This window comes from Mizuhopecten yessoensis, unplaced genomic scaffold, assembly GCF_002113885.1.
Source record: "Mizuhopecten yessoensis strain PY_sf001 unplaced genomic scaffold, ASM211388v2 scaffold7021, whole genome shotgun sequence".
NCBI lineage: Eukaryota > Metazoa > Mollusca > Bivalvia > Pectinida > Pectinidae > Mizuhopecten > Mizuhopecten yessoensis.
The window spans coordinates 98,330-110,226 of NW_018406841.1; the positions used below are offsets into that span (position 1 = coordinate 98,330).

General features: G+C 36.9%; 1 protein-coding gene across 1 annotated transcript in view; it reads left to right on the forward strand.

The window, feature by feature from the left end:
- Window positions 1–3,202: 3,202 nt before the first annotated feature.
- The window catches only part of LOC110452981 (lysine histidine transporter 1-like), an 18,966-nt gene continuing 10,271 nt past the window's right edge, over window positions 3,203–11,897 (forward strand). Inside the window, exons 1-6 of the mRNA XM_021501766.1 lie at window positions 3,203–4,019; window positions 4,365–4,425; window positions 6,016–6,139; window positions 7,036–7,204; window positions 9,237–9,425; window positions 10,913–11,160. Of these exons, the coding sequence (XP_021357441.1) occupies window positions 4,405–4,425; window positions 6,016–6,139; window positions 7,036–7,204; window positions 9,237–9,425; window positions 10,913–11,160 (751 nt within the window). The 5' untranslated portion in view covers window positions 3,203–4,019; window positions 4,365–4,404. The remainder of the gene's footprint in view (window positions 4,020–4,364; window positions 4,426–6,015; window positions 6,140–7,035; window positions 7,205–9,236; window positions 9,426–10,912; window positions 11,161–11,897) is intronic.

Sequence of the window (11,897 nt, forward strand, 5' to 3'; positions counted from 1 at the left end):
ATCGTGTGACATAAATATAATTAATATCCTGGAACTATATGTGTAAATTGTTTCTCCTGAACTTGTGTCAATTTAGATAAGTTCTATTTATGAAGCTTTTCCTTTAAAGTCGACATGTGTCATTGTTGTCAGATTAACTCATGCATTTACTTTGTCCATCTTATACCATATATCTTTCAACTTAATTATATTACGTAACAGGATTAACTGGTCATACCAGATCGGACACTGCATTCAGTCTCAGACAAAGGACAGCTAAATTGGCTTACCTGGTCGGGTACGGCCGAAGTCTGAAAGGCCGATTGCTATGAATGACGCTTAATTGCTTTTGTGTAAATGTACTTAGGACACGATTATGATTTGTAACTTCAGTTAGGAGCTAGGCATCGGACTGTACGGGTGTGTTTTTGGATACTCCAGAAATCATCCACCGACCTAGAGAAAGTTATTTTAATAAATTTATATTTGGACCATACAACATCTCCAGAACTTTTACTTTTCAAATTGTATAACAATACCCCACAAAAGTGTTGTTATAATTGGTGGAATAATCCGGAGTAATTTGCCTCATTCATTTGTGTAAGTCAATTTACGTACAAGATACCGAACCTTCACTGCCAAGCGAGATTTCCCCACACCTACAACCATCAAGACTAACGTGGATAAGATCGACCATGTTTCAACAGAGAGCCGTCAACTCATCTCATCAGACTCCTCAACGTTTCTGGAATAACACCGGAACTGGACGAAACAACTGGGAATTGCAAACCGACAGACATTGCACCCGATGCGGCTTAACGTTTCACAACGGCCATCTTAGAACATGCCCCGCAATATCAGCCCAGTGTTTTAAGTGTGGAAAAAATGGACACTTTTCTGGACTCTGTTTCTTAAAGGATTACCGACGACGAAACTTCCGTCAACCCTTGATGTCACCGAGCACCCCCTTACCCAATACTAGAAGAATCGACAACGGCACAGACGCCCAGATTCATAACGGCACCAACGCCAGAATTCACAACCATAGCCTCACCCCCTTAACAAACCTTTCAGTGACATCGCGACAAACAGAGAAACAGAGCAACAAAAGTAAGTCCAAATCCCGCGCCAAAAGGAGGAGAGACAATGAAAGAATGACACTGTACAAGGAAAGAAAACATCTGCAAGGTATGCTACCATTTTCGTCAATTCCTGACAGTGAGATACCAAAACCATGTGTTCCCACATCAACAGAATGTAATTTAATTTTAAAACTTAAACAGAAAGTTTCGGACTTATCAAGTCAGCGTGACCAATTACAAAGTGACCACAATCTTTTACTATCAAAATCCAATGACTGTGACACGTGCCTTATAACCATGGAACAAGCAACGCTGTTGAGAACAGAAAATTCAACATTGAAAGAAAAACTAGCAGATAGCAACAAAAAGCTAAGCGTAGCACTAACTTCTGTCAACGAAGACAATGCACACAAAAACAGTCTGTACGAAGTGATCATCCAACAAAAAGGAGAAATTGCAGATTTGACACATAAATTACAAGGTGCAGAAGAACTGTGTGTGCAAAGCAAGTTAATGCTGGATATAAATGACAAACTTAAAAATGAAATATGTCAATTAAAACAACAACTAAGTCTAGTGCCACCAACGCCGGTTTTTGTAAACCAACAGAACTACGGTAGAGGATCCGGATATTACAACCGAAATTACGGACGCGGTTTTTATCGTTAAAACAAAGCCGCGGGACGCGTCTTTACCAGAGCCGGAGGGAAATTATCATAAAGAATTTTATGATAAAAGTGCTAAATATGAACTTTGATTTAATATATCATTATATTTGTTATTTGGCGTATTTTAACCTATAAACTTTCATTCAATCTATACCATCGTGTGACGTAAATATAATTAATATCCTGGAACTATATGTGTAAATTTTTTCTCCTGAACTTGTGTCAATTTAGATCAGTTCCATTTATGAAGCTTTTCCTTTAAAGTCGACATGTGTCATTGTTGTCAGATTAACTCATGCATTTACTTTGTCCATCTTATACCATATATCTTTAAAGTTAATTATATTACGTAACAGGATTAACTTGTCATACCAGATCGGACACTGCATTCAGTCTCCGACAAAGGACAGCTAAATTGGCTTACCTGGTCGGGTACGGCCGAAGTCTAAGTTTAAGTCCTAAGTTTTTATTTATTCACTCCGACACACTTACGTGTGTAACAAGAGGTCACATACATATAGTAAGTATGATACATGGCGTGTGATGTACACAATTACAACATTGTACATAGCATAGATACATATAGAAGGAAAGTCTGAAAGGCCGATTGCTATGAATGACAGATGTCACTCAAACTAATTACTCAATTGCTTTTGTGTAAATGTACTTGGACACGATTACGATTTGAAACAGCAGTTAGGAGCTAGGCATCGGACTGTACGGGTGTGTTTTTGGATACTCCAGAAATCGTCCACCGACCTAGAGAAAGTTATTTTAATAAATTTATATTTGGACCATACAACATCCCAGAACTTTTACTTTTCAAATTGTATAACAATACCCCACAAAAGTGTTGTTATACATCCGTTACATTTTTATTTGATATCGTTATGATAGTTACAAATATCGGGATAGGGTGCGTGTGTAAGTGAAAATACGGCAAATACTGTAAAAAGTATTTTTTATTGAATTATCATAAATTCCTTATATATGACAGTAGTTTTGCAAGCTATTTAAAGATTATATTTTCTTTGTATAGCCCTTAAATAAAACTACCAACCAAGGATGTTTATATAATTCATTAACACCAAAAACTAATGGTATACGAATGTTTTCTAATTAAACACTATCCTTCCGTCACACCGTTATAGCGTTATCAGGAACCAAAATATTGAGCTAAAATCTAAATTACGCCGGTAATGCTCGTATGGTTTCCGTCTGACGTTAATTCTCGGCTGATGGAACTGTATACGGTTACAAAGAAAATACTACGTTGGTCCCGCAGAATAGACCGGGTTCCATTGTCTGGTAAGACAGGCTGTTTAAAATGCAAAATAACCAAATAAATACATATATATTTCAAACACACTCATACAGTCTAGGAAAGACCAAGTAAAACGTTCTTCATTTTTTTAAGGGAAAGATAAGGAGATGAAATGCATCTTCCTAAATTTTGTAATGGTATGCAACAAATTAACGTTAGGTTCAAGCATATTGCGCATCACATGGAATATACGTTATAACGAGACTGTACGTGTTGCATTTACCTTCTTAAATGTTAAAAAGAGGCATTTTAGTCCAAATATTTCAGAATCAAAAAGTGAATACAATTCAACATAAAGATACTCATTTTCATCTAAACCTTCATTTATTACAGAGTCCTAAATTTCACTTACGTGGTAAACTTTCTTTGCATCTGAATGGAAAAAAACGTAACCCGAAAAGGTCAATATATCTATATAATATTCATAATCATAATATTTCCATATGTTATAATAACCTTGTATCTATCTTTATATCTATTTGTAGTATTTCAGTGGCAAAATGGCACTTGGCGGGTACAGTTTTAACTTAAAGCTCATACATGACCATATATAGATCATGCATTTTTTTTAATAGAGAATACCAATACCGTTCGATTTATCTTCAATATAGATATATATGTAAATATCACAAATTGATAAATAAGTTACATGTGAAATATAAGACTTAATATTAGTGCAACATCAGAAAATGTATATGTTTTAATTACGTTAAAACTGTCGAAAACTGGGATACGGGTGCACCTACTTTCAAGTAAATATTTAAGGCCTATTAAGGAAACACAATATTGACAGTAAGACTATAATTAGTGTCACGCGGTCCGGATGTGACGTTGGGTACAAACAAGATATGGGAGGACAATATCACGAGACTTGTTTACATTTTGATAATGTACACCGCACATCTCAGAGGTCAAGGGTGAACGACTTAAACAGCGGCACGTGATACAGCTGACCGAATAGAGGAGGTAAGTTAGATCAATATGTATCCTATTGTCCCCACATTAGATCAACTCAAATGCCGTAAATCTAATTTTAATTCTCCGATCGAACATATTTACTTTCTACACCGTTAGTCATAAACAGTAAATGAGTTTGTCTGTTATCTAAGTCCGTGGTCTGGTAGAGATGCTTATATGAGCTGAAGTGGAACGTTTTCAAATATTGTTACAATTCATCATAAAGTTAGACAATAATTAACATTGATCATGCAAATAAATAGCAGTGTAAGTAACGAAGCATTGATTTAATATCATCGCCAAATACAGTACAAATAAAGACATGACAATTGAACATTTCTTTATTCATTTCAGTTTCCTGTAGCTTTAACGACACAGAGAAACGACAAGCCACATGTCTGTTGAACCGTCTGAGGTAAGAGGCATGATCATAACTTAAAGTTAATGGAGATTTAAAAACTTAAAGTTAATGGAGATTTAAATAGAACAAGAGTGAATGGAAATTGGTGGCGGGGTCACATGCTATACGTATAGTTAATCTAAAGACAATCTGTTGTAATTAGCACCGGTTAATTAGTATTGTACACATATAGGTATAAATTATAATTAGACTGATCGGATAAAGACATCGTCTCAGAGCACAAAAGCTGCCAAATCGATATAAACTGCCCTACGAAGACTTAAAAGCAGGGAACGTTTTGTTATAAATAGCAGATTATACCGTTCTACTTTCGGTTTTGCAAGCCAGTTTGGATTGAATTACTTCCCTTTAGTTAAGGGAATTAGGTGAATATTTGGCCTGCTTTGTGAACATCTAGCTGCTTGCACAATGCAGATAAATACTGAACAAATTTGGACCTTAAATATCAGTTTGTTTCCTTTCTAAAAGCTCTGTTTCAGTGAAAAGATTTTGTTTTGTATTAATATGGACAATTTTTTATTTTTAACTTTTAAGAAAAATGATATTATTTTTTAAACATCATTCAAAAAGTTGTACTTGGAACAGATTTGACAGGAAAATCAAGAAGTGTCCAAATGACAGGTAACAGTGGAGGGGGTTACATCCTATATAACCCTCCCCATGGAGAGGTATATACATAGGTTATGTGAGGGGTTATGCCACCAATGATAGAAGGATTAAGGGGTATCAAATCCTAGCTTCAAAATAACTAATTCTCACTGAGAGGGGTATGAAAGTGGGAGGAGGTTTAGTTTCCCCATGGCCACTGGAGGGAATATGATATATGAGAGTGTGTGGGGGTGGGGGGTACATTCTTCACAAAAGACCCCTTCCCTAGCTACTTACAATGATGTATGGAGGTATTGTGAGATCACAAACGACCCCTCTCCACTGAAAGTTATAGCGGGGTCACTTCCTTCACAATTACCCCTCTCCCACAGAGAGGTGTATGAGGGGAGGGGGGGGGGGGGTTCACAAACTCACAAACGACCCCTCCCCACTGAGAGTTATAGGGGGGTCTGAGTGACCCACAATTACCCCTCTCTCACAGACAGGTGTATTAGGGGGAGGGGTTCACAAACTCACAATTACCCCTCTCCCACAGAGAGGTGTATGAGGGAGGAGGTGTTTACAAACTCACAAACGACCCCTCTCCACTGAAAGTTATAGCGGGGTCACTTCCTTCACAATTTCCCCTCTCCCACAGAGAGGTGTATGAGGGGGGGTGGTGTTTACAAACTCACAAATGACCCCTCTCCACTGAAAGTTATAGGGGGGTCTGAGGGACCCACAATTACCCCTCTCCCACAGAGAGGTGTATGAGGGGGGAGGTGTTTACAAACTCACAAATGACCTCTCTGTTACTGAGAGGTGTATTGGGAGTCACAATTTGATCCTCACAAATAAGTATGAAATAACCCATCCCGCAGTCTGATAGGTATGTTCTGAATGGGACTTTCAGCCTATCCTAAGACAGGTTGTTTTTTCTTTTCTTGTATAATCATCATGAAGTGTGTTACTCTGGAATTGTGATTTGATTGACAGGTGGTAGTGCCATCTGGCCACGGTGGTCACAGTGGCCTCTCCATACCTAAAGCCGCCTTCTTTATCGTCGGGGAAATCGCCGGATCAGGAGTGTTGGCTCTGCCTAAGGCTGTGGAGGATACAGGTTTGTGAATAATATTACATGTATTTTCATCCTTCCCAATATTCGCCTTCTTGTGAAAATTTCAACAAAATTTGCATGTATTAAATTTATTCTCCCTCATTTTATTTTCTCTTCATGAAAAAGGGGGCATATAGTGTCACCCCTGTCTGTCCATTTGTGTGGTAATAGGGGGGGGGGGGGGCATACATACTACATTATATCATTATGCCTGTCTTTATAACAGCATGTCTGATTGGATTAAATTGATCACATGACAGGTAGATAAAACATATGTTACCCTCACGCTTGAGTTTCCCCTGTCATATTTCCCTTATTCGTAGCTTTTCTAGAAAAATTGCGGATTATCACACCTTAATTCTGTATGATTGAAGCTGATGACAGCAATTGCCCGAAACCTGATTGTCTTCACTTTCGTGTTATTGTTCTATTTCATTAGAGAAACACACTTGGTTGTTTTCCTTCATTACCCAGTAATCATGATTACATGATTTATCTCGTAAAATAAAAAATTGTGTTTCCCTAACAAAAGGGCCATGCTTGCTATCTCTCCCTCTTGAGGGAGACTACCGATATTTGACCCTTCAATTGAGCATTTTCAACCAGTGAATGTACTAAACTATTTCTATTTTTTAAGATCTGATGATTTTATCTGAAAGGACAACTCAAAAGTTGCAATTTAAAAGTGACACATATTCCCCCTAGGGACTGTATATAGACACATTTGATTATGTTTTTGATTTTGAGTACATTTCCCCATGAAAATTAAAAAAAGTTGGCATGCAAGTATGATGGACATTGAATGTACATTTTGTAGAACATGTTTATGAAAATATATTATATTTCACTCTATTTTAATATTATAAGTTCATCGTTTGACCGCTGTCCTTGTTTTACAGGCTGGATTGGGCTAGTGATAATTACAGCTTGCAGTTTCCTGTCCGCCTACACCGGTCACATCCTCGGTAAATCGTGGATTATCGCCTCACATAGGTTCAAAGACTGCCGCGGACATGTCCCAGACCCCTATCCTCTCATCGGGGAAAAGGCTTACGGGAAGTGGGGCAGGTAAATGTGATATCATAATTCTGACCCACTTATTGAAACAAAAAATACACTTCACTGAGGCGAAAGTAATATTCCTTTTACATCCAAATATATATTTTTTGGGAGTTTTTCAAAGTATTTTGTTGTAGAGGATTTCAATGTAACAGGTTTTTTTACATCATGACTCTGTAGAACTTTTATCAATCTCCACCTTAAGGAGATCAATAAAGTGTTTTTTTATAGTAGGTGGTCTTGTAATACAGGTTCAATTAACAGAAATAACTTGCAATGGCGGAGTGGTCTCTAAATAGAGGTGGTCTGTAAATAGAGGTTGTCTCTAAATAGAGATAGTTTTTAAATAGATGCGGTCTCTAAATATAGGTGGTCTGTAAATAGCATTGGTCTGTAAATAGAGGTGGTCTGTAAATAAAGGCTGTCTCTACATATATGTGGTCTGTAAATAGAGGTGGTCTCTAAATAGAGATGGTTTCTAAATAGATGTGGTTTCTAAATAGAGGTTGTCTGTAAATAGAGGTGGTCTGTATATAGAGCTGGTCTGTAAATAGAGGTGGTCTCTAAATAGAGGTTGTCTCTAAATAGAGGTTGTCTGTAAATAGAGGTTGTCTCAAAATAGAGGTGGTCTCTAAATAGAGGTGGTCTGTAAATAGAGGTTGTCTCTAAATAGAGATAGTCTGTAAATAGAGCTGGTCTGTAAATAGAGGTGGTCTCTGAATAGAGGTTGTCAATAAAAAGAGGTAGTCTCGTGAACAGGTGTAACTGTTATTTAGAATTCAAAAACTTCAGGAATTGAATCAACACATTTTTGTAAATTGCAAATTTCTTTATTTCCTTTATACTTCATTCAGCTAATGTTTTTTTTTGAAGTAAGTGGACAGTAACAGGTATAGATGCAGGGTTTTTGCCAAGTATTTATAGGTCCAGTACGGGGACCAATTCCAAATTCAAAAATGACTGTATTTTCCCAATTTCAGTATTTATTTTCACAATGAGATAAAAAAAAAAAGAGCATGTTTATACAAGTTTCAAGTCGTTATATGTGCAACGTTCAAAGTATTACCATCCATGACGGAAATTTGAAATTGAATAAACAAAATCACTGAAAATTGATGTGTTTATTTATTGCTACACATTTTACTGTAAGAAACAGCTACATGTAGAGGAAAACTTTTGCAAATCACATTGTAGGTTTTATTTCTCAAAACCTATGATATTTTTTTGAACCTGTGCATGATGTGGGAACACTGATGATATTTCCCAATTTTGGCCAAATGCCGATGATATTTTCCCCCAAGTCCTCCTCAGGGGTCCTTTACCAAAATAGCTGGCAAAAACCCTGAGATGTATGTCCATTTGACTTAAAAAGCTGCAAATTTTGTATCCAAACCATATTCACGAAGGTTTCATTTTGGGATTCATCAGCAGGTTAATTTTTTTTTTTTAAATAATTATCAAAATTCCATTTTTGTTTTCCTGTATTATTTCTGTCTTCCAATTATTTATCATTTTCCTTGCAGTCTCATCCTGTAAGGTTTTGTTAGGCACAAACATCAGAAATGCCCTACAGAGTAATAAAATAATTGGTGTCTATTTCTCTGTTTAACATCTTTACTTTCATTTCTGGAGATTATCTCAAAATCAAGCCCCGGTTGCTCAAAGGTTCATGAGAGTTATAGCCAGTGAAAATGACCAACTAAATGTTATTATCTTGACTTACATTTAATGCAAAATCATATTTCTCACAAAAATATATCTTCAAAAATATAAGCTTATACAGTGTACCTCTTTGAAATAAAAATACTGGCAGGGATAATTCTTGAGACGCTATGGGGCCCTTGTACACTCAAAAACTCAAATTGACAAATCCTATTTTTACTAATTTCACATAGCAAGGCTGATCCTATTTTTTTTGTACTGACTACAAATTGTTAAAAATGGCCAATACCTGGACCACCCGGATTTTCTGTGGCCGAAGGTTATGAAATTAAGATGTTTTTCCTAAAAACTGAGTGTGTCTAATTATGTGTGATTTCAGACAGTTAGTGAACTTTTCTATCAACTTCACCCTGTTTGGAGTAGGAACTGTGTTTCTGCTGTTGGCTTCGGAGAACGTTGAATCCCTTTTCAAAGACGTCGGCTGGGATCTTAGTTTCTGCGTATGGTGCATCATACTGGCTGTAATCTTGACCCCGGTCACTTGGCTCGGGACACCTCAAGACTTCTGGTGAGTTTTCTTGACCTTAATCAATTTGTCCATATTATCTCATAGTTAAACTAAGTATTCCCATTATATTTACTGAAGTTGAATATGAAGATTGAAAATTGGTCAGTGGAGGGAGATAACTCTACTAAATTATATAATGGTAAGTGCTCAAATTTTATGCCCAATTAATTTTATTTGGAGGGGTGGGGTTGTGATATAGTGTTATCCATATCTGTCACATCATCCTGTTGTGTCACATAAAATATAAAAAGATTAAAGTTGAGGAAACTTTGTTTGGATATGTATTTCAGGGTTTCAAGGTCACAGCAAAGGTCATCATTGCTATTTATAGAAATGTCAAACATTAACTAAGGAAACTTCTGTGGGAATGGGGCATGTCCAACAAAAAAATATTTTATTTTTAAAGACTTAAGATGTATTATCATATTCAAGTTTAACAAGGAAGGGAGATAACTCTGAAGTTTGACAAGGAAGGGAGATAACTCTGCTAAATATAGAATTGTTTGCAGATTTTGCTATTTGACCACTTGTTCACTTTATAGAATCATTTGTGTGGTAGTAACACTGTAGGCACATGTGTCAGTAGCATGTTGATGTTAGAATTGATGGTGCAAATGTTCATAAGAAATAATGCCCGAGGTATGCATGTAGGTCGATCCCTCGATCGTCATCTTTTTGGGTGGAGGGTTTTTTAAAAACCCAAAACAGTGTACCAAACAATACCAAAACTTGATGACAACTAAGTGTAGCAGGGTTTGAATGACTTCATTTGATTTATATCTCATTATTTTGGAGACTCGAAAAAGTTTGACATTTAGTATCCGCAAACATGTTTTAACCCTTTCACCCCTATGCATCTTTAGTAGACTCTACCATGTATTCATATGGTTGAGTCCATTATGGTCTACAGTGGTGAAAGGGTTAAGTATTTGTAAATTATCTGCAAAGATTTTGCATATTATCTGTGAAGTATTTGCGAAGTATCTGCTTGTAATTGAGCTCCGAGGTCTAATGTTAAATAGTTTACAACTTTTAAAAGTATTAAGTGCGTGAGTTCAATGTTGAATGCATATGTAACCTTGCTGATAGCATGGAATGATCTTAACCCTTTCACCCCTATGTATCTTTAGTAGACTCTACCATGCATTGATATGGATGAGTCCATTATGCTCTACAGTGGTGAAAGGGTTTTAAGTCTAAAATTGTCTTAGGTTTTCACTTAACCAATCGCAATAATAACCCACTGAAAAGAGATGTCGTAGTGATTTGCTAAGCAAAGACTTAAGTCTGAGTTTGTTTCATGATCGTGTGGCCTAATATTTCGTGTGGACAGAGGTTGACTTGGAGCTTTATATTGAAACACTCCTTTGTTGTAATAAATTTGTCGATCCTCTCTAGTTCCTATATCTGCTTTATTGAATCTGTTTGTTTAACAATTTCTTTATTTGAACATTTTCAAATTTCAAATTCATCGATTTTAATTACAGGCAGGTGGCAGTGGGAGCTACCATAGCAACCACTATAGCATGTGTCATCCTCATCACAAACATTGGTCTGGAATCCGAGGATCTGGACGGTAAACCTGTAGTTCACCAGGAAATCAAATTCCTCGATTTCTTCACTGCTTTCGGAACTATAGTGTTTGCCTTCGGAGGACATCCTGCTTTTCCAACTTTTCAAAATGATATGAAAAAGCAGAAGGACTTCAAATGGGCTGTATTCTTTGGATATCTAAGTAAGTCTTTTATTTGTCTTGCGGTCAGTATCGAAGAGCCTCATCACAATATCACAGTGACTGTGACTAATATCAGGTTTTTTTTACATTAAGGATCCCAGTGTTCTGCTGCAGACAATTGCAAAGCACTAGCGAATTTCCTTATAGTTTTGTCATACATATAGTTACCTCCCCTTACATATAGTTACCTCCCCTTACATATAGTTACCTCCCCTTATTTTAGTTTGGATGTAACTGTAGTGGGTCTGGGTCAAGACCTACTACTGATCAGGTAGCTCAGTAGGTTTGAGCAGAGTGTATTATGATTGGAGGTCTATATATAAGGTTCCAATCCCAGTCTGGCCCAGTTTTATTTTTATACTCAGTAGGTTAGAGCGGAGTGTATTGTGATTGGAGGTCTAGGGTTCCAATCCCAGTCTGGCCCAGTTTTATTTTTATACTCAGTAGGTTAGAGCGGAGTGTATTGTGATTGGAGGTCTAGGGTTCCAATCCCAGTCTGGCCCAGTTTTATTTTTATACTCAGTAGGTTAGAGCGGAGTGTATTGTGATTGGAGGTCTAGGGTTCCAATCCCAGTCTGGCCCAGTTTTATTTTTATACTCAGTAGGTTAGAGCGGAGTGTATTGTGATTGGAGGTCTAGGGTTCCAATCCCAGTCTGGCCCAGTTTTATTTTTATACTCAGTAGGTTAGAGCGGAGTGTATTGTGATTGGAGGTCTCGGGTTCCAATCCCAGTCTGG